The following is a 23,258-nucleotide window of genomic DNA, read 5'->3' on the forward strand; positions in this document are numbered from 1 at the left end:
AACTTTCAGAACTAAAATTATATTATCCTGAAAGAAACCTACATTGGAAATGGGTTGTCATTGCCAAGCTCTTAACAAAGTTTTTAATTTACCTTTTAAAAATTAAATTTGACTTTCACACATTAGGAAAGTGCTGATTTTGAATAAATCTTTGAGAACTGCCCTATCTGGAGCAATTTTTGTTAAATACAGAAGAAAAAAAAATAATTAACTCTTAAATGATTCAGATGGCATTGCTCAATTAGTCACAAGACTATGCTTGATCAACTCCTCCAGTTCCTCAGTTGTACTTAGAGCACAAAGAGAGGAAAAGATGATAATTAAAAGAGTATGTAAGACTTTCTGATTACTAAAATAGATGTCTCTGTAGCTTCATCAGGAAGTTTATTCATAATAATGTCTACTTTTTAGCCAGTTTTAATACCTCTTAAAAAGGACAAACTATCATCACAATAATGTATTCACTTTTATAAATCACAATTAATTGTGCAGATGGGAGACATAAGTATTCTAACATCTGAAATCTTGAAATTCTCTTCATTAATGTTTCTTTCTCATTAGAGGAAATTAATCTTAAAATGTTAAATAGAAAAGGTAAATGGTGTTTGTTAGTTGAATCAAAAATGTACTCCTAATTTCAACTGATCATCATTCAGTTTGGGGTCATTACTGTATCCAACGATTTAAATCAATAGACTTAGAAAAAGCTTTTCACATTCAAGTGAAATCTAGGATTTGCTTGAATTTGTCCCCTATGAAGATACTGCAAAATTCCACAAAAGAACTCTTTGTACTATTGCTACTTTTTAGAACTAAATTTTTAGCTACTTTCTCAGAAACTCCTTGAAATGAACAGATGTCTACAGAATACTGCTTATCCTGCTTAAAGAAATGAAAATTAAGGGATAAGGAAAAACAACAAACTCTTTGAAATTCATTTGACAGTAATTGCAATGCACAAACCAAAAAATTGTCAGTAAACTTTGGTTAGAAAAGAAATGTGTCCAACAGTAAAGACACAGAAAAAACAGAATAAAAGATGAATTGAATAGAAATGAATAGATAGGCGCAAAAATACACACACATATACAAAACATCTAGTGCAGTTTTGTTAACTGGCATGAGCTTTTTGTTCCTGGTTTTTGAGACCCAAGGAAGAGTAGTAGCCTGGACAATCATATTTTAAGATTGATTAATTCAGGAAAATAAAAAATATATATATTCCTTTAAGAATTTCCATTAGGAGGTTTTACATTACCAAATAGAATATGGACTTGCATATACTGCATATATTTTACTCAGAATGGATAAAAAGTTCTTTGAGTAATGAAATATTATTTTACTAATAAGAAATCTTCAGACCATCACTAAAATATTTTTATTATATAATTTTCAGCTTTACTGAGGTATAATTGACAAATTAAATGGTAAGATACTTAAAATGTGCCATGTGAGTATTTGATATAAATAGATTTACAAGGTTAAAGCATTTCTCCCCATTGAGTTAGTTAACCCATCTATCATCTCACTTTTTCGTTCGTTTGTTTATGGTGAGGACATTGAAGTTCTACTCTCCTAGCGAATTCCAATCATACAATAGTGTTATTAGCTAAAGTCATCAGGTTATACAGTAGATTCTCTGATTTTATTCATCTTTTAACTGAAATTTTGTATCATTTTACCAACCTCTCCTTATTTCCCCCACCCACTAGCCCCTGACAACCACTTTTCTACTCTCTGTTTCTAGGAGTTAATTTTTTTTTAATTCCATATATAAGTGATATCATGTAGTATTTGTCTTTCCCACTCTGAGTTATTTAATTTAGCATAATGCCCTCCAGCTTTATACGTTACTGTAAATCACAAAATCTTTTCTTCCTGGCTGCTGATTAGTATTTCACGTTATGCAAACATACACCCAACACCTTTATTTAACTGTTGATAGACACTTAGACAGTTTCCATACTTTGGCTTCCGTAAACAATGCTGCAATAAACATGGCAGTGCAGATATCTCTTTGAGATAATGAGTTTACTTCTTTTGGATATATATCTCAAAACTGGATGAATGATCATATATGATAGTTTTTTATTTATTTATTTATTTATTATTTATTTATTTATTTAAATTTTTTGAGAGAGAGAGCACAACAGTAGGTGGGGAGGGACAGACAAAGAGGGAGAGAGAGGATCTTAAGCAGTCTTCACCCACCTAGTCTGAGGTGGGGCTCAGTCTCAGAACCCTGAGATCATGACCTGAGCTAAAATCAAGAGTAAGGCACTTAACTGAGGGAGCCACCCAGACATCCCTATTGTTTTATGATAATTCTATTTTTTTAATAATTTTATTTATTTATTCATGACAGACACAGAGAGAGAGAGAGACTGAGAGAGAGAGAAAGGCAGAGACACAGGCAGAGGGAGAAGCAGGCTCCATGAAGGGAGCCCGACCTGGGACTCGATCCCAGGTCCCCAGGATCATACCCCAGACTGAAGGCGGTGCCAAACCGCTGGGCCATCCGGGCTGCCCTATGATAATTCTATTTTTAATTCCTTGTGGAACCACCATACTCTCTTCACAAAGGCTGTACTGATTTACACTCTGACCAACAGTGTACAAGGTTCTTTTTACTCCACATCCTGCCAACACCTGGTATCTGTTCTCTTTTTAAAAATAGCGATCATAACAGTTCCAAGGTGATATCTCATTGTGGTTTTAATTTGCATTTTCCTGATAATTAGTGACAATGAACTTTTTTCATGTCCATTGACCACATGTATGTTTTCTTTGAAAAAAATACTATTTTAACTCCTTTGCTCATTTTTAAATTGAGTTATTTGTTCTTTTGCTTCAAGTGGTATGAGTTCCTTTTATATTCTTTAAATAAACCTCTTATTAGATATCTGGTTTGCATATATTTTCTCCCATTCTATAAGTTGTTTTTTCATTTGTGGATGATTTCCTTTGCTAAGCAGATTTTTTTTTTTTTTAAGTTTGATGTAGTCCTGAATTACAGCTTTAAGTGGAAGAAAATAAAAATGACAATTATATATAAAACTTCTCTCTCCCTTTCTCTTTGTTGTAAGTTTTTCTAATGATAGGAGGATCTTTAATAATGAACTGGCAAAATCATGAAATGATTTTTATATTCAAATTATCTCTCTAAAATGATTTAATCATTTTAATTCATGTTTCATTGAGTGTACTTCTCAAAATAGGTTGCACCACAAAAAATGATTCAAAAAAACACATGCTTATTTTTCACACATACTACATGTATATCACAGACTAGCTGATGGATCTACTGTGCATTTTCCTCACTCTAGGATCTACACTGATGAAGCAGAAATCATATGGAACACTGCTTATTTCCAAGGCAGAAGTTAAAAAAGAAAAGGAGGTGAAATTAGATTAGGTTCTGAAAGCTTCCCTCAGGAAATAAATGCATGCTTCTCATCCTCATTTCACAGCACAAAACAAGTTACTTCGAAGAAGTAGGCAAGATCAATTTTACCAGTTTTCTGTGTGAGAATCCACCAAAAATTGTTAATAAACAGCACTAATGTTTGCCAGAGTTTATCCTTCTGATCATCAAATATTTGGTTTTCTATACCTTACATTTCAAAATACACACACCATGTCCCCATTTATGTATCTATCCTCTTGATGGATAGATATAGATATATAGATAGGTTATATATTATGTATTTCAAACATTATTTTTGGAAAATACTGGTTCCGTTAGCGTGTGTGGGGAGGGGATAGGATATGAAAAATAATTCAGTTTCCCTCCTTCACATAAGGTGTATGATTTCTATCCTTGACCAAAACATTAGTTTCTTAGGCATATGACAGAAATAAGAATAGTCAGATCATCAAATGTTAAATAAATATAAAATCAACTATTTGCTTTCTCCAGTTTATTTTTTATTATTTCCTTCTTGTTGTTTTTTATTCTAATTCCAGGTAGTCAACTTACAGTGCTATATTAACTATATTAACATACAGTGCTACATTAGCTTCAATATAGTGATTCGGTAATTCCATAAAGATCTACTATTTTTTTACATCAATTATAAAATTGCCTCTATCATAAACATGTCATGCTGGGTATAGTGTCCATAAAATCATGACTGCAAATAATCAAAATTTATTTTTCACTGAATATGGCAGGCTCTTAGCCACTGTTCCTCATGGTACAAAAGTGACAACTATGAGGCATAACAGCAACATTTTCCCCATTGTTGTACAGCTAGAATTTCTTTAACAATAACTTTTATCAATTTCTTACAAAAGTAGTTTAGCAGGACATAGGCTTCTAGAGTGCACTTTTCTCACAGGCTTAACTGTAGAAAAGGCAACCATGTACTTTATAATTCCAATGAAGACAATTTTAAGTATAAACAAAATGTTACCATTATATGCACCAGGAAACTGGGATAAAAAGCATGATCCAGGTAAGGAGTTCTATCACTTCTCTTCTGGACATTAACTGTCCTAAACAGCTACTATGGACCTTAAAGAAACTGAATGTTATTGAAACCTAGAACGTTGATCACTTTCAAATGCTTGATATATACTATTTGCTCTTCTATCATCCATTATTTTGATATAGATTACCAGGTTTCATCACTGAAGTGTTTGCTATCTAGTATTATGTTGTAATTAAATTACTTATCTCATTTTTGTTTTAAATTAATATATAATGGAGAAATAGCATTGAAAACCATTAAGAATACTGCTAGCACTCATAAGTACATCACTGAATGCTTGATGAGTCTGGCACAATTCCAAGACCTTTCCCTTTATTAAGTAATTTAATTCACACACCATCTTTATGACTTTAGATATAACATTATTATCTTCATTTTACATACAAGGAAACTGCCTCAGAGTGATTAAGTAATTTATCTGGATGACACAGCTAATGAGCAACAAGAATGGACTTTGAATGCGAATAGCCAGGTTCAAAACTTATTCTTCACCATGGTGCACCATATAGTGGAGAGGGTGGAAAAGGTGAAGGTAGAGGATGGAGGAAAATATATTGACTATTTATCATTGTAAGTACTGCTTTATGGCCTATCCAGATAGGCACTTGATCATCATAAGCAACCTTATGAGGTAAATGACAGTGAGACTTGTTAAAAGATGAAGAAATTATGGTCATGAAATATGAATGTCTTCCTGAAGTTACACAACCAGTAAATTGACTAATATGGTTAAACACACACACACACACACTTGAGAAACTGTTCAATGTCGTGTCTTACTATTCATTAATATTTATTCCAAGAATTATATTTTAGATATTTATTATTGTTAATTAAAAAATCAATCATTATCGAATATACAAATTTATCTTTCATTAAGATAAAATACAAAATGCAATAAAGGATTCAAACTAACAACAAATATGATATGGTACATGTATGTGTGGGGTTTGTTTTGTTTCATTCAAGAATATTAACTGAGGGCAGCCTGGGTGGCTCAGCAGTTTAGCACCACCTTCTGCCCAGGGCTTGATCCTGGGGACCCAGGATTGAGTCCCACCTTGGGTTCCCTGCATGGAGCCTGCTTCTCCCTCTGCCTGTGTCTCTGCCTCTCTCTCTCTCTCTCTCTCTCAATCTGTGTCTCTCATGAATAAATAAATAAAATATTTAAAATAAAAAAATAATATTGAGCACCAACTATGCTCAAGTAACTTTTCTATATCAAAGTGGAAAAACTCTATCTCTCTCTCTCTCTCATTCTATTTTAAAATAACAATCAGCACTTACATAGTGTCTTATGTGTACCAGGTACTTTTCTAAACAGTTAATCATGTGAACTTGTAACAATCAAGAGTTAGGTACTATTTTCCCCAGTTAACAGAGCAGATACTGATGCACTTAGATTTTGAGATCTGTGTGCTGTCACATAGCCAGTAAGAAGCAAACTGGGTTATATATACTTTCAGTCCTATACCTGAAAGCACTTTCTAACTATGACACAATGGCACACATTGAACTAATATTCAATTATATCTAATATTTAAGAAACGAGACAGAGAATAAAGAAATGCATATGTAATATATCTGAGTATGATAAGTTCTAAGAAGAAAACATAAAGGAGATAAGAGATCAGAATGATGGGAAGAAGAAATAGGATTCTGAAAGTAAAAGATATATAAGCAAAAGCCTAGATAGAAAGCCAGATATGTATCTGCTTGAAGAAGATTCTTCCAGATAGAGGTAAATCAAGGACAGAGACCCTGACGGATCATCACATCCAGAGTACTTGAAAAATAGCAAACAGGCCCATATGACTGGAGCAGAGTGAGTAACCACAGCATGGTCAAAGACATGACCAAAGAGACAAGGGTGGTATGTAATGAGTAACCTTCTAGAATATGGGAGAGTAATTTGGATTTTCTTCTGAGTTGTATATGTACCTGTTGGAGGGTTATCATCAGAGCAGTGACATGATATAACTCAAGTTTTAAAAGAATCAATCTGACTCCTGTAAGATAAACAGTCTCTCAGTAACAATTAAAATGATAGTGCAAAAATAAATGATTTCAACAATAATAACAAATTCCAATTTCTATTGATACTTGGTGATACTGTGGAACATGTATGGGCTATAAATACAGCTGATCTGAAGTATAGTATATTTACTATTTTGCTACATACACAGTGGGTGGTTAGTGAAGACCCACGTAGACCAAGCTTTACATTAGAAGTGATAAGGATTTGAAATAGGATGGTAAAGTTCAGTGAGGAGATATATTGTGTATAGAATAAAAGGATTTGCTGATTGAATGTAGTACAGACAGGGAGAAATTCTAGAGCGTTAAAGCAGATTGATAAACTAAGTTTTCAGCTCATTAAAGAATTAGCTCCATGGATTCTCCACTGATGGAGATATGTTGATTATCTTGTAATCACTTGCTGAATGTTGGTGTCTTCAACCTCCCAAATGAATAATCATGAGCCAAGAACAGGGGCCTATCTGACAAAAAAAAAAAAAAAAAAAAAAAAAAAAAAAAAGCTCATTCCATCACACATGCATTATGTATTATAGTACTCCAGAGGTTGGTCCCTTCTTTTAGGATGGATGTGGTGTTGGATGACATGAGTATTGAGAAGAGATATAATCTGGCAGAGGGGATATGGTGTTATTGTGTACAGAAGTAAAGCTAAGCTGAAAATCCAGATTTTTTTCTCTTATATGACAGTAGATCCCCAAGAAGAAATAGCTTGAAAATTAAGTATTTTATTGAAATTGTACTTACATATTTAAATCATGACATATATGGACCATTAATTTAAGTTAGAAGAATTCTATTATTAACAAAGTTAGTCTAAGAAGACATTATGTTCCCCTGAAACTAATACAGTATATGTTAACTAAACTGAAATTTTAAAAAAATTCTTTTAAAAAAGGAGACATTATAGGTATGGAATGCCAGAAATGCTGATTAAAAGTAAAAGCAAATCAGTACATTTCTGAATCTATTTTTTATAGTTATAGAACATTGAATTTTTTTCCTTCCCATTTGAAATGAAGCAGATTTTATTTTAGCAATCAACAGCTCAGGGTTTGTGGTTGTTCTTGCTGTTTATGTTCTTCTTATAACGTTGAGTTAAAAGGATTCCACACAAAATATCTCTTACGGCAAAAGTAGTTACTCAGGAATTTTAGTGCGAAAGCTCTTTGAAATTTTCCTGTGAGGAGAAGTAGCATATCTTCTGAATGTCTCAAGATTCTCTATTAAAGTCCTTATTAAATTAAATTCAGATTATGAATGGATCTTATTAAATGAAGGTAATGAGAAATAGATAATAAATACATATTCAATGGCACACAGACCAGTATTGACAAATGAAGGACTCAGTTATGTAGCCATTCAACAAATGTTTTGCTAAAATAAATCACAATTATATTACATTTTTATTTTTAAGAAATCAAATAACCAATAATTGAAAAGTCAGAAATGCCTAAATATGAAGTAATATTAAACGTTTATTTTGGAGGCAGTGAAAATGTGTAATAAGGAAATTTAAACTGCAATAAGAAAAAAAGACAAGTGATAATTAATACACACTTTTCACAAAATGATATTAAAATGATGAGTTTATAAGAAGGCAGAGGTACAGCATTCTTAAGAGTAAGATCAATTCTCAAATAAAATATCCAATTTGTTGAGGTAGTAGGCAGTTCACAATACATCTCTCTAAAAAGAGAACTAACTTCTCATAGGAAAATAAATGAGTGTGACATTCATAGGCTTCATGTGGTGACAGACTGGTGGGCTCGGGTTACTTAGTTGAATCCCAGTAGATCAATAGGGATTGAAAATTATTTGATGACTGTCAGTTTAAAAATCCACTAATAAAATATAACATACTAATGTTACAGAGCCCAAAAAGTTTGCACATTTGAAACTCTTAAGTGGGTAGAGAATTCATCTTGGCCTTGCTTCCTAAATTCTCCAGAGGTATCTCTGCCTTCAGTTAAAGCCTGAAAAGCTGAGGATATAAAGCATTTAGAGGAGATAATTTCTACTTTAGGATATTGCCCTTTACTGTTAAAGAGAAATCCTCTGGATGATCCGTCAGTGTGCTGGGACTGTTTATAACTGGAGGAAGTTTCTAAAGCCTCTCTCAATTTCTGCAGTAAAAAGGAAAATCATCCACTTGGACTCAGCATCTTGCTCATGCCTCTATTTTGACTCATGGCACATTATCTTCTGTTGGACTATTTACGTGTGATTATCCATCAAAATACAGAGAATGTCTGAAAAGGACAGAACATATTTTGGGGGGTTTGGTTTGATTTTCATGCTGGTGTTCCCAGGGTCTGTTACAGTGGAAGATGGGTATTCTCCAATGTATGTGAAAAAAAGAAAGAAAAACAAGAAGGAAGGAAATAAGGAAGGAGGGAGGAAGGGAAGAGAAAGGTGATGTTCTAGGGTTCTGCTCTTGTGAGATACTCTTATAGGAACTTGATCAATTGAACACACTTTTAAGGATACTATCACCTTTAAACAATGATTGGCCCCAAACCTTGGAGATCTTATCATGTAGCCATGCAAATACCACAGTTTTCACAGCAAATGGTAAAATGCAACGTAAGCATACATAAATCTAAGATCACTCACATTTATGTATGATTTGGGACCACATGGAACTTAGATTCTATCATTACACAAATTCTAACAAAAATATAAATTTTTTCACTGCTATAGTCTATGTTGTTAAGAAGCACAGACATGTAATGTGAGGATATTAAAAGGTTTAAATGATATCAACATTAGTTTCCACTTTCTGCGATCTTGTACCTTCAGACCTCTTGCCCTGAAGTCTTGAGATAAAAAAAAATGGAATGTTTATTTCTTAATATTGCCTTAAATTACTCCTTATTGGTTAAATACTAATGTTATGAGTTATAGTACAGGAAAGAAAGTTGTTACTAGAACATTTCGAGCACTAAAGGTCTATAAAAGGAACAATTAAAAAAAAGTATGTTGCATTTAAGTAATGTTAGGATCACAGCAACATGTTCAGTAATGATTTTGATAGTTCTTTATCAGGCTACCCAAAAGTAGCAGTATAATGTTAATCTGGACAAGCTACACGCCTAAAATATAATTTTTTTAATTTCTTTAAAAACAAGAATCAAAGAAAACATAAAAATACCAAAACAAAACTATGTCCCTGAAATATGTATGTAAGTGCAGGCTTTAATCCTTTTTTGTTTGAACTGTTAGATCATGAAAGAACTAAGAATTCCTCCATCATGAACTTCCTGATAACTTCTACACTCTGCTCATCAGATTTTGTCAAGAGTTTAGCTGGACTAAGCTATTGCTGCTTTGGCATCTGCTTTGTTTGACCAAGCAGCCTGCAGTGACCTCCACCTGACACGAGACCTCTGACAAGAACATGCCCAAGATAGCAGCCCTCAGAGTCACAAGTAAATGTACATTCCGATATGACTTTTTCAACAGCCCTTGGGACCAACAATCTCCCTGTTTCCCGACAACTTTTCTTTATGTGCCCCTAGGATAAGACTTCCTTGGGGCTTACCAAAACCTCCTCTTTTGGTTTGGATTGACTAACTGAGCCTTAATGCAGGAACCCCTAGTGCTCCAATCACAAACCCTAATAAAGGCATGTGCCCCAGGTCCTGTCTATCTATATCTGTACCCCGTCTTCTCTCACCTCCCACTGGAGCTCTCTGAAGCCTGCTGGATACTTCCTCCAGAACCTGTGAATTATTAATAAACTTCTCTATCTTCATTTCTCTTGTGATCTGTTGTAGAACCTTGGCTCACCATCTGGCACCCTGCGTTTCACTTAACATGTGTTCATTTGACAGATTCATAATAGGTTTATGAAAAGAAGATTGCCTTGATTCATCACAAGTTCAAACAGCAAAATCCCTGTTAAATTAAACCTAACTGAAATAAAATGGTAATGGAATATCATATTCCTTTGACCTATAATACCACATTATATTTTGTTGTACTCAGTTATATACATCTTGTCTAACCCATGTAGATTGTAACCACATTTGATAGAAACTACAGTATATTTATTACATAATTATTTTGTTTTGTTACAGAAACTGTGTTGTCCAATAAAGATTGTTAGAAATATATGGGTATGTGCTTATTACTTTAAGGTTCAAGTGTGTCCTAAAGATGTGCCCAATGATTTATATTTGATTTAAACTGTTTTTATTTTTACTTACTCCCCAAATATGGGTAATACACACAAACAGAAAGAAGAAAAAATTAACTTCAATATTTTTAATACAGTGTGAAAACTTTGTTAAACCTTCCTTCATTTTATGTTTTTAATATATTTAATATATTTAAATTTAATAAATTATATATATATTTAATATATTTAAATTTAATAAATTAAATTATATTTAAATGATGTGAACATTTTTATATTATTATTACGTTTGTAGATTTGAATTTGTTAGCAACATTCTATTTAATTCAAGGCAATGGGCCATAGACATTTCCTCATGGAAATCTCTACTAGAAGATGGTATTTGTTCAGGTGACTCCGGACATAATTTAATAGAATACACATAATAGTTTATACTTGTTTTGTAAATGTTATTCATGAATAGTTTTCTAGAGTATACTCATTTTCCTCTACTATATGTTGATGTGCAATGCTTTTATATCCATTGGTATCATTCATGGTATATCATGGATAAGTACCCAGTGCATATCACCTGGAGTATGAGTTGGATATAGGATGCCAGAAACTGATAATACAAAGATGGTCTCTGTGACCATACTTTCAAATTCTAAAGCTTCTTAACCTTTTCAGAAAGGAACCATAAGGACTGTCATAAAAAATGACTAAAATCTGACAGTTAGAAAAGTATTAATTATTTTTCCACATCAGTGGAATAATAATATTACTGATATACTGCCACTATCTAAAATACAGCATTCATTTACAGAAAACCAATCATGTGGTGGACAAGGTGCTATATTTTTCACATTTACACTAACATAAAAACTCTACTCCTGAAAGATAGATATTTAGTGCACTTTGATTTGATATTTACCCTACCTGGAAAAGCAAAAATCTGAGTAGTTAAGTAACATGTTAAGATGATAAATCATTAATAATTTGCAAAACTCAAATGCAGACACAAATGCCTGACTTCTATGCATAAACTACTGCATCACATTGCCTCCCATGGCATTATCTATTTGTTAAATATAGCAAGTCCAATTTGCTGAGGGAAATCTAAGTCAGGGCAGATGATACTAAAATATATTAAGACCAAAGTACACTGATTCTTTTGAAATTAGAATTGCATGCTGTATTATGGAATTCCCAAGTATATCCAAAAAAAGGAGTGGGCATTGAGGCTCCTCTAGGCTCATAAAAATGATTATATTAATTACCGCTTTGGGGGAGGAATTGCTCATCTCAATTTTATAATTTTTAATGATATAAACATTTTGAACAAATTTGTTGCTTAATTTATTATTAAAAATACTTCAAAGATATTTTTAATTTCTAGGTTTGAATATGCTATCTTATGTCTGTATATAAAAAATAGAAAAAATGTTTTGGAACTTTTTTTATATCAAATGAAAGGGAGGTAGATATCCTTAAAAAATAGCCCCTTTAATAAAACAGATGAAGATAGGGGAAAGAAAAAATAAAAAAAAAAGAGGGGGGCAAAACATAAATGAGACTCTTAACTGTAGAGAACAAACTGAGGATTGCTGGAGAGGAGATTGATGAGGGATGGGCAAAATGGGTGATGGATATTAAGGAAGGCACTTGTAATGAGCTCTGGGTGTTATATGTAAGTGATGAATCACAAATTCTACTCCTGAAACTAATATTACACTAAGTGTTAACTAAATAAATTTAAATAAAAGCTTGAAATGTTGAAAAAAAAAAAAGAAAAGAAGATGGTGATGGAAGATGCAAGAAAAAAGGAAATAGCATCTCTGTTCTGAAACACATTGTTTGTATCAGAAGTTGGATGCCTTGTCCCAATTATGAAATTAAAGAGAACGTGAGAATTTGAACTAATGGAAGCTATTAGTATGTGTCAAGTGGTAGTGTATAGTAGTTAAGAGCAAAGACCAGGACATATATTGATCAGTTCAAAGCTTGATTCTAATATACAATAAGTCCTTCATTTTAAGTCTCTGTGCCACTGTTCTTCCTTTATAAATGAATGAGTAATAATACTCTAGTCTTTTTTTTTTACAGAAAATGATAATAAAGTGCAGAGATACTGGATTACATCTAAAGAGAAACTAAAAGCAAGCAGATTCATATTAAAATTCTTTCTATGTGAATTCAAAGCTCATAAGCTTCAATTATATCATGCTCACAATGAGAAATAGGAGGAAGAGGACGGAAGTAGAAGGAAGGAGAAAGTGGACAGGGATGGGAGAAAAAGGTGAATGATAGAGAAGGAGAAGGGGAAGAAGAAAAAAAAAGAGGAGAAGGAGGGGGAAGGAGAGGAATGGAAGAAAAATGAGATACTGTCATTGTATACACATGAAATACTGAAAACTTCCATGAGGATATTTTAAGGCAGATGCCATTCTCATTTTACAAATGAACAAATTGAGGCATATATATGCTTAGTTGCATGCCACCCAAGGTAAAATATTAAAAGTGACAATATTAGAAATTAAGAATTCTCAAAATTTTTAACTCAAGTATTAAAAGCACATTTTTAATTCAGTCTGACTAGCTTATAATTCTCTCTCCTATTTTAAAAACTGATATTTTACCATTAGAAGGATTGGAGAATTACTGAGTGGTTTCTTTTATTTATAAGTAGCCTTTTTTTTTTTAACACACAGTGTTTGATTAGTTTCAGGTATACAATATAGTGATTCAACAATTCCATGCATCACCCAGTGCTCATCACAAGTGCATTCCTCTAAGTAGTCTTTAAAATGCTTTTTAGAGTTTTGACATAGAGCAAATAAAATAATAGGAGAGAGAGGGCTCTTAAGGTCAAGTTCCTTGGAGAAAAGATTAAAGAAAAAAGAATGGGAAGATATTAGAAACATTTATCAATCCTAGCTTTTCGAGTTCTTGCTGTGCTCTTGAATCATCAATATATCACTAGATAAGCTTCTGACATTTTACAAAATAGAAGTGAGACAAAGATAGTGAGCAACTGAAAATAACTCATTGTTAAAGTTTTAAAAATTGCTTTCCATACATGTTTTATGTTCCAATCAAAACAAGAATGATATTTACATTTTAAATCAGCTCTTCATCTTATCACCCTTGATTAGTCATATTATTTTAATCACATATGGGATATAGCTAAATTAGTTAAATAAATACCCCCCTCTGCATTGTCTGTCTTACGAAAAATTTTTCACTTTTTATAATCAGAACATGACTGTCAGTAAATTATACACTAATACAGAGTTAAATCCTACACATCTCGGCTGGGAGCAACCTAGGAAGAATTCCGGCATTTAGTGAAACCATTTGATCAAATGTCTTGTTCTGTGAATATATTTCTATTTATTTCAATAATAATGTGATTTAGAGAATAGTAAAAAGTACTTTCAAATCCTCCTCCTTCATCTCAAAACTATCACTGCTAACCATGAGTGCATTGTTAAATCCCACATTTCTTGAACAGGTATCATTTATTCAGTACATATTGGTGGAACACTTTTTTTGGTGGTGTTGCTGTTGTTAAACATTTTCATTGTGTCAACTACTGTTCTGGACGTTGGAGAGATAGGAATGAAAAAAAAAAACAAAAACGCTAGAACCCAGATTGAAGCTGGCACACCAGGGATAGGCCAAATTATAAACAAAAGGTAAAAGGGAAAATAAACAGTAAGTTAGATGGTAATTAGTAGTAGTAAAGCAATAGAACAGGAAAGGGTAACAGAGAATATTGGTCGATTTTACAGTCTTAAAAAAGTAGTTAGCAAAAGCCCCCAAAGAAAAAGTGACAATTAAGCAGAACTAAAGAAGACACCGAATAACTTTATGTAGGAAATGATATCCTCTGACACGGTTTAGCAGGCTAGTCCTGGTGGCTGCATAAGGAATATACTGAGGATGCTAAGAACAGAAGTAGAGGAAAGATTTAAGAGTGCTAAGCAGTAGAGGTGGTGAAAATATGTCAGTTTGGATATATTTGAAAATATCACTGAGAAGATGGATTGTATGTGCGGTGTGAGATTAAGATATGAGTTACGATGCCTCTAAGTGTTTGGCTTGAGGTATTTGAAGGATGTAGTTGCCACTTATTGACTTGGGAAACTCTGTGATAAAATTTGAGGGTAAGACCAAGTGCTCAGTTTTAGATATAGTAGGCTTGAGATGCCTAGTAAACATCAAGATAGATGGATAGGTAGTATATAAATAGATACATAGATAGACACATAGGTAAGTAAATACATAGATGTTTACATATTTAGACAAGTGCATTTGCAGCTCAGGAGAAAAGGAGAAGCTGTAGTTACATATTTATAAGTCATCAATAGATAATATTTAAAGCTATCAATAGATAATATTTAAAGCTATCAGACTCAATAAGGTGAATGAATAAAGATGGGGAGAAGTAACACAATACTAACTGAAAGACAGGGACTAAGTCATAAGCAACACTTATTTAGTATACTGAGTAGAGCCAAGTACAATGAAAGACATTTCACATGACCTTACTGTCAATATAGCTGTTACTTTGTCTAAGAAAACCAGTATCTCAAACAACAAACAAAATCAATCTTTCTCATGTTTACAAATTCGAACTTGTAGGAGTCATGGAGCAAAAAAATGTAAATTAATTCAGTTTTTTTTTTCTTTTAAATGTCTTTCATTGTTGAGATAATTAATCAAATGACAAAACTAAAATGAGGCAAAGCAAAATCCATTTCTGACAAGTCAAACACCTCTATGTTGCAAGTTGTACATCATATGGTGTTCATTGTGCAATAAAGGCCAGTGTGGAATCCAGAAGTAATCCCCTACTTGGCCTAGCAGAGTTTTCCCAAAGGTTTGCCACTGGGAATCCAATTACCAGGATTCTTTTTTTTTTTTTTTTTTTTAAACCAGGACTATTCAAATGTAAGCAAAATTTCTAAATCAAAATTCCTAAGCCAAATCCTTATCTCTAAAGAATGCTGGCTTTCTGCATGCTTAATTTTTTTTTTTTTTTTTTGCAATTTAAGTAGTAACTGGAAATGTAAACCTCCATGTTTTACTTTCAAGGATAATTTCAATATAAAAATTTGAATGTAGGAGGAAAATAATTAGCAGCCCATTAGCAATTTCTCGTTACTTTAAGTTGTATCTCGCATCAAATCAGAAAGGATGCAAAAACCAGTCGCAGTCTAGAATCTTGGTGTATGGAAATCCTTGATCAGCTTAATATCCACTCCATTCAGTACCTTATTTCCTTTAATTGTATTTTTCTTATAAGTTTTGAATTTTTAAGAGTGAGATAATGCAAATGTCAGCAAATTCTGGATGATTTTTTTTGTCTTATTCCTGTATGATATTAAAAAATACAAAAACTCTATTAAGATATGAAATAGAAGTAAGTTATAACATGCATGAAATTAATAAGTTAAAATTCTATTATTAGTAATATATATTTCTCATTTATATATGACTAGTGGAAACAGAAAAAGAATGATTTAGAATTGCATAGAAATAGTTCTAAATCTCTTGCATTCCACTTATGACCTGTGTGAACTTGTAAAAGTTCTTTATCTTTTATTTCTATCTGTAAATAATAGTTAATATTACTCAACTAATAGGTTGGTACAGTGTTAGAATTATTAAGTAAGAAATTATGTATCATCTACAATTAGAAGCAGTAAACATTTTGTCTCTGTCCCTTTTATCTGGAAACATAGCTAAAGTATAGTTAAAGGAAAGCAGTGGTTGAATTTTATTTTAAGAACAATAGCAAAAACTTTTTTATAATGTCTTTGTAGCAAAATAAGTGAAAATACATCATCTTTAAAATATCAATCTTTCTCAAAAAATTAAATTACTAGTGACTGTTCAAACTTAAAAACTGAAAATGTTTGAAATACTGTATTCACATATGTATATCCACAATGTGTTATTTATTTATTTATTTATTTATTTATTTATTTATTTATTTATTTATTTATTTTCTAACCCAGGAAGTGCCTATCATGCCTGAGAGAAACGTCTGTGATATGAAAATAAAAGTGTAATGTATTAAGCAAGACTTTTCTTTAGGAACTTAAATACTGTAAATTTGAAATAAGTAAGTTTTTGTAAAGAGTGAAATGTTCCTTTTTCAGATAATTAACTCTAAATAACCTTTAAATGATTAGACTTTACCATATATGCTAAATAGCATTTACTTCAGTAAATGTAATGCCTTTTGCTTGCTATTTTCTAGGAACACTATAAAACTATGATAATTTGAATAAGAAATGAAGTGAATGGAGAGAAAAACCTAGAGAAATTTTGTGATGTAGGCTTAAGAAGTTGAGCAAAGGAAATTTTACCCCTGGACAATGGTGACTGTTAGCAAGAAAAACAGAACCTAATAATTATTAGCTACCATTTAAACTATGAAAGATGCAGTATCTTCCACTGAAATCATATACATACTATCTATCCTACCATTCATAAACCTAACATTAAAAGCATGGAATATATTTTGATACAGACTTGTCATCATTAAATCGAACAGTAAAAAATCTTTGGGACAGATAAGAAAAATTTAATGAGCAAATAGAACTTACCTTATCCACAATGCATATCTGCTTTCTGGTGTGAGCATCAAGTATTTCAATCTCAAAGTGCACAGTTTTTGAATGTTTAACTACTGGAATTGCTTTCAGAGGGCCCGCTGAGAGCACAAGTTGAGACAAACACTGAAAGTTTCTCAAGTCATTCTTCAACATGGACCGTGCAGCCCCTCGAGAAAATACTTCTCTCCTGCGATCCGAAGCCAGGGACTTGTGCCTCCTGAACATGGTGTGAACCAGCAAGAGAATCTGTCATGTCAACAGAAGACACTTGCAAGAGCATTGCCTTTGCACCAGTTTAAATACTGCTGGTGAAACCGGGAAAGGTCAAGTGCCATGCCATTCCAAGAGTTCAGTTTTATTTAGCAGGCTTGAAAACAATGACTGATCTATTTCTATATATAACACGCTATTGTAAATTGTGGCAGCGTAGAGGATTACTTTACCAGCCTTCCGATTATTTCTTGCTTTCTCCTTTTATCTCTGCTTCTTAATATGGCCACAAGTATACAAGTATCTGAAATTCCAAAGCAAAAAAAAAAAGAAAAGAGAGAGAGAGAGAAAGGGTAGAAAGAATTTTTATTATCTCTGAATTCTGTATACACTAATCTCCAAACACACATATTATTCACAGGTTCCCATTTAAATGTGTTTAAAATCAGTTTAGGGCTATCCTAGAGATAAATTTAAAAACACCTAGGGTATTATTACATAAGAAAATTTTTATAAATGCTGTCAAGATAAAGACTTGTGCATGTTTCAAATATAGATATAAATCAATGTAAATATTATTAAATAATATATAATAAATGTAAATAAATATAAATATTAAACATGGTACATATTATAATCCAATACAAATATTGTATACTATATATACAAATGTGCTATATATATGATACAAATGGATGAATTCTTCACTTTGTACAGGGAATAGAAAGATGGCAAATCATCTATGAGATTAGAGTATGTAGAAAGCAATTTTATAACTGGAGGATAAAGAAGCAAATCTCCTTTCAACATTTCTGTATATCATAAACTGCTGGAAAACCTTTGAATTTATTTAGAAAGTCAGTGCTAAACACCACATTTACCACAACACTAAACTATGGCAGATTGAAATAATATCAAGAAGAAGGAAAATGTTAACCTGAGGAAGGAGGTTTGTGGAAAAGAATCCCAAGTACTCGAATAACTGGTATATCTGGTAAAGAAACAACTGAAAAATATCCAAAACATATTGTCACTGATATAAAGGGATATCACAGGAAAATATTCTGAGACGTTGGTTTTAATGATGACATGAAAAGGAAAATGATTAAAATTATAGAGGCATGTGGGACACCTGAGTGGCTCAGTCCATTAAGCGACAGACTCTTGAGTGCGTGGCTCAGATCTTGATCACAGGATCATGAGTTCAAACCCCACTGGGTGTGGAGCTCCCTGAAAATAATAATAATAATCATAAAGAGATGAATCTATGTATCTCTATGAGGCTAAATTTATTTTTATAATAAAATAATGTATTGGTTTTTAATTTTGACCAAACATTATGCAAAAGAGATCCACTTACACATTGTTCAGTTATCATTTTCGTACTCTAGACAACCATTGTACTTAATATTTTGAAAATATAGAAGACAAGGATATATATGTCTGTGTGTGCATTTGCATGTGCATGTATTTATAAACACACACACACACACGTGTTGTGCAATTTCATCACCTTAGTTGTACAGGACTCCAAACTTGGAATCATCAGAACTTCTCCCTTTCTCCCACACTTCAGTTCTAATCCATCACAAATCAAGAACACAATCTTGTCACCATCCTATGCTACCTTCAAAGCATCAATCTGAACTGTATTGCTTTTCTAAACTAGTCTCCCTGTGCCAACACTGGCCAATCTGGTATTTTAATACCTCAGCTAGAGTGATCAGAGTCTATGCTAAAGTGAATAATCTAATAATCTGCTCAGCACACTGCAGAGGCTTCCCATTTTATGGAATAAAAAAGCTAAAGTTCTTTGCAAAGGTCTGCAAAGTCTGTATAATCAGCACCTTGTTATATCTCTGATCTCATTCCTTAAACTCTCTAGAATGAATATATATATATAACTTACATATTATATTATTTATATATAATTTATATATTATATGGAGTGAATATATATACTTATTATTATAAATAAATAATCAGTAAATGTATCTTGAAGGTGTAGGCAGAATGGTGTGATGCTAATAGAATGCTCAGGTAAACTGTTGTCTTACACTAAAATGACATAAACGCTAACCTATATGTCTCTTCAAATATAGTTTCTGTTTTAAAAAAGGAATAGTCTCAGGCAGCCCGGGTGGCTCAGTGGTTTAGCGCTGCCTTCAGCCCAGGATGTGATCCTGGAGACCCCAGATCGAGTCCCATGTCTGGCTCACTCTGCCTGTGTCTCTGCCTCTCTCTTTCTGTGTGTCTCTCATGAGTAAATAAATAAAATCTTAAAAAAAAAAAAAAAAGGAATAGTTTAAAGGGCACAGGAGCCAAACTGAAAGAGCTCCCATTGCCAAAGCTGGAATATTTTAAATAAGAAAATAAATACTGATAGAAATGGATTCTAACTCGAAGAACAATATAAATATCCATGAGTCCATACTGTTAAGAATAAATGATTTTATAAATAATAAATAAATGGGATAAGGAATGAATTTTCTTTACACAGGAATTCCAAATAGTATATAAGTATACTCTCTTCCTGAGTGTGGTTTTCACATAATGACACCCTTACAAAAAATAATGAATGGAAAGGAAGATGGACAATTTATGGAGGACTAAACTGGCAGGAAGACAGCATTTAAACCAAGAGGCCAAGTTGAATATCACCCTGAAAACTCATGTTGCTATTTTGTACCCACTGTATCATGAAATGAAGACACTTTACCTCTGCGGTATTTTTCCAAAATTCACTTCTTCAGTCTAACCATGAGAAAATATAAATTGAGAGACATATTTAATACTCTTCAAAACTGTCAAAATTTGAAAATAAGGAAAAACTAAGAAACTGTGACAGATGAAAAGAGATTATATGATAACATGACTAGAAAAGGCAATGGTGTCTAGATTGTTTCCTGGAATAGAAAAAGGAGTAGGGGAAAAAACAGTGATAAGAGAAAAATATTTGTAGTTCAATTAATAGTATTGTGCCAGTGCTAATTTCTGAATTTTGATAAACATACCATGGTTATACATGATGTTAAAATTGGGAGAAGCCAGGTAAAAAGTATACCAAAAAACCCCTCTGGATCTCCTTTCCGTTGTTTTTGTAGAACTCTTCCAAAATTCAAAGCATAAAATAAACACACACTCATACCAACACATAAAATAAGGAATGGAGAAAGAGGAAAAATGGATATGAAAGACAGTTTAAAGAGGAAAGAAACTCAGGTTTTCATCTGTGCCAATCACTCAAGTTAAAAATTGGGAAGAGAATAAAAATCGCCTAAGACATTATATTATTCCATACTGCATTTTGTATTTTTGAAGTAGTTTTAAAAAATAAAATGTTTGGGGATCCCTGGGTGGCTCAGTGGTTTAGCGCCTGCCTTTGGCCCAGGGCGCGATCCTGGAGTCCCGGGATCGAGTCCCGCGTCGGGCTCCGGCATGGAGCCTGCTTCTCCCTCCTCTTGTGTCTCTGCCTCTCTCTCTCTATCATAAATAAATAAATAAATAAATAAATAAATAAATAAATAAATAAATAAATGTTTTATATTTGCCAAGGTGCCCTTTAAAAATATATTTTATTTATTTATTCATGAGAGACACAGAGAGGGAGGCAGAGACATAGGCAGAGGGAGAAGCAGGGTCCCTATGGGGTGCCTGGTGCAAAACTTGATCCCAGTAGCCTAGGATCATAGCCTGAGCCAAAGGCAGGCACTCAATTATTGAACCATCCAGGTGTCCCTGCTAAGGTGTTCTTATAAGATTATTGCTAAATGGATCGTAATGAAAATAACACCCTTAATTAATATTTGTTTAATAGTAGACCTGGGATATGCCTTGGTAAAATAGATTGCAATTCAAAATATATTTTAAATACAAAAAGTTTACAAAAAGATGGAATGTCAAATAGGAATCATGTTCCTAATTGCGTTTATTTATAATAAAGTGTGAAGGAGGGTGGTTAAGATATTATTCTTTTTTTAAGATTTTTTATTTATTGATTTGAGAAAGAGAGAGAGTAAGCACAAGGCAGTGGAGATGATCAAAGGAAGAAGGAGAAACAGATTCCTAGCTGAGCAGGAATCCTGATGCAGGGCTGGATCCCAGGACCCTGGATCATCACCTGAGCCTAAGGCAGACACTTAACCAAATGAGCCACCCAGGCACCCCAAGATATTATTGTTCTTTACTCTCAAAATTTTCATTTATTTTTGACAGAAGTTATCCATTTCAGTTCATTTTCCATTTCTTCTGAGGTTATTTTAAATAATTAACAGATTTATTTTTAAAAGCAATTCTAGTTTACAGAAAAAAAAAAATACATGATTGAATATACAGCATTCCCTTATACTCCCTTCCTCCCTATGATCCAAACCTTCAATTAATATCTTGCGTTAATGTGGAATTTTTGTTAAAACTGAACTAATATTGACAGATATTTATTAATTAAAGTTCATAGTTTGTTTTAGACTTTAGTCTTTGTGTTTTACAGTTCTTTGAGTTTTGACAAATGTATAAAGTCATGTACCACCTTGATGGTATCACACAGAATAGTTTCACTGACCTGAAAATGTCCTGTGTTACAACTTCCCCACTGTTCCCCTAATCCAAACTCCTGGCAATGAATGATCTTTTTTCTGTCTTCAAAGTTTCACTTTTTCTACTGTATTATTAGTTGAAATCATATAATATATAGTACTTTCAGAGGGTGCCTTTCATTTAGCAGTATGCTTTTAAGTTTCCTCCATGCTTTTTCATAATTTGAGATTTCTCTCTCTGTCATGCATATTGTGTGTGTAAATAATACCTTAGTGTAAAGATATACCACAGTTTGTATATTCATTCATTCATCGAAGAGTATCTTGGTTGCTATTATAAACATTCATGTTCAGGTTTTTGTGTGAATATAGTTTTCAAATTATTGGGGTAAATAACTAGGAGTGTGATTGCTGGATTGGATGGTAAGCCTATTTAAGAAACTATCAGACTGTCTTCTTTTTTTTTTAAGATTTTATTTATTTACTCATAGACAGAGAGAGGCAGAGACACAGGCAGAGGGAGAAGCAGGCTCATGCAGGGACTCCCAATGTGGGACTCGATCCCAGGTCTCCAGGATCACACCCCAGGCTGCAGGCAGCGCCAAACTGCTGCGCCACCGGGGCTGCCCCAGACTGTCTTCCAAAGTGGTTGTACCATTTTGCATTCCCACCAGCAATAAATGGGAGTTCCTCTTGCTCCGCATCCCTATCAGAATTTGGTGTTGTCAGTGTTCTGGATTTGTGGCCATCCTGCTAGTTGTGACATGGTATCTCATCGGTTTAAGATGCAATTCTCTAGTGGAAAATGATGTGAAACATTTTTAGGAGCATCTTTTCTTATGCTTATTTGCATGTCTTCCCAGATGAGGTATCTATTCATCTTTTGTCCATTTTGTATTTTTTTCTTATTGCTGAGTTTTAAGAGTTCTTTGTAGAATTTAGATAGAATTCCATTAGCAGATATGTTTTTCCAAATATCTTTTTCCAGTATGTGGCTTGTCTTCTCGTTCTCTTAATATTATCTTTTGCAGAGCAAAAGATTTTAGTTTCAGTGAAGCCCAATTTATCTTTTTTTGTTGTTGTTCATGGATCATGCTTTTGGTATTATTGAAAAAGGCATCACCAAATCAAAGATAATCTAGATTTTCTCCCATATTATCCCAGAAATTGTATAGTTTTTGCACTTTTCAATTAGGTCTATGATTTATTTTGTGTTAATTTATGTGAAAAGAAA

General features: G+C 32.9%; 1 protein-coding gene across 3 annotated transcripts in view; it reads right to left on the reverse strand.

Moving 5' to 3' along the window:
- TECRL (trans-2,3-enoyl-CoA reductase like) overlaps positions 1-17,768 on the reverse strand; it is a 112,583-nt gene extending 94,815 nt beyond the window's left edge. For all 3 annotated transcript variants that reach the window (XM_025435660.3, XM_049092997.1, XM_025435659.3), the window contains exon 1: positions 17,271-17,768. In XM_025435660.3, coding sequence (XP_025291445.1) covers positions 17,271-17,504 — 234 coding nt within the window. In that variant the 5' untranslated portion in view covers positions 17,505-17,768. The remainder of the gene's footprint in view (positions 1-17,270) is intronic.
- Between the last annotated feature and the right edge of the window lie 5,490 nt (positions 17,769-23,258).

The sequence above is a fragment of the Canis lupus genome, chromosome 13, assembly GCF_003254725.2.
Source record: "Canis lupus dingo isolate Sandy chromosome 13, ASM325472v2, whole genome shotgun sequence".
In the NCBI taxonomy this organism is placed as follows: Eukaryota; Metazoa; Chordata; class Mammalia; order Carnivora; family Canidae; genus Canis; species Canis lupus.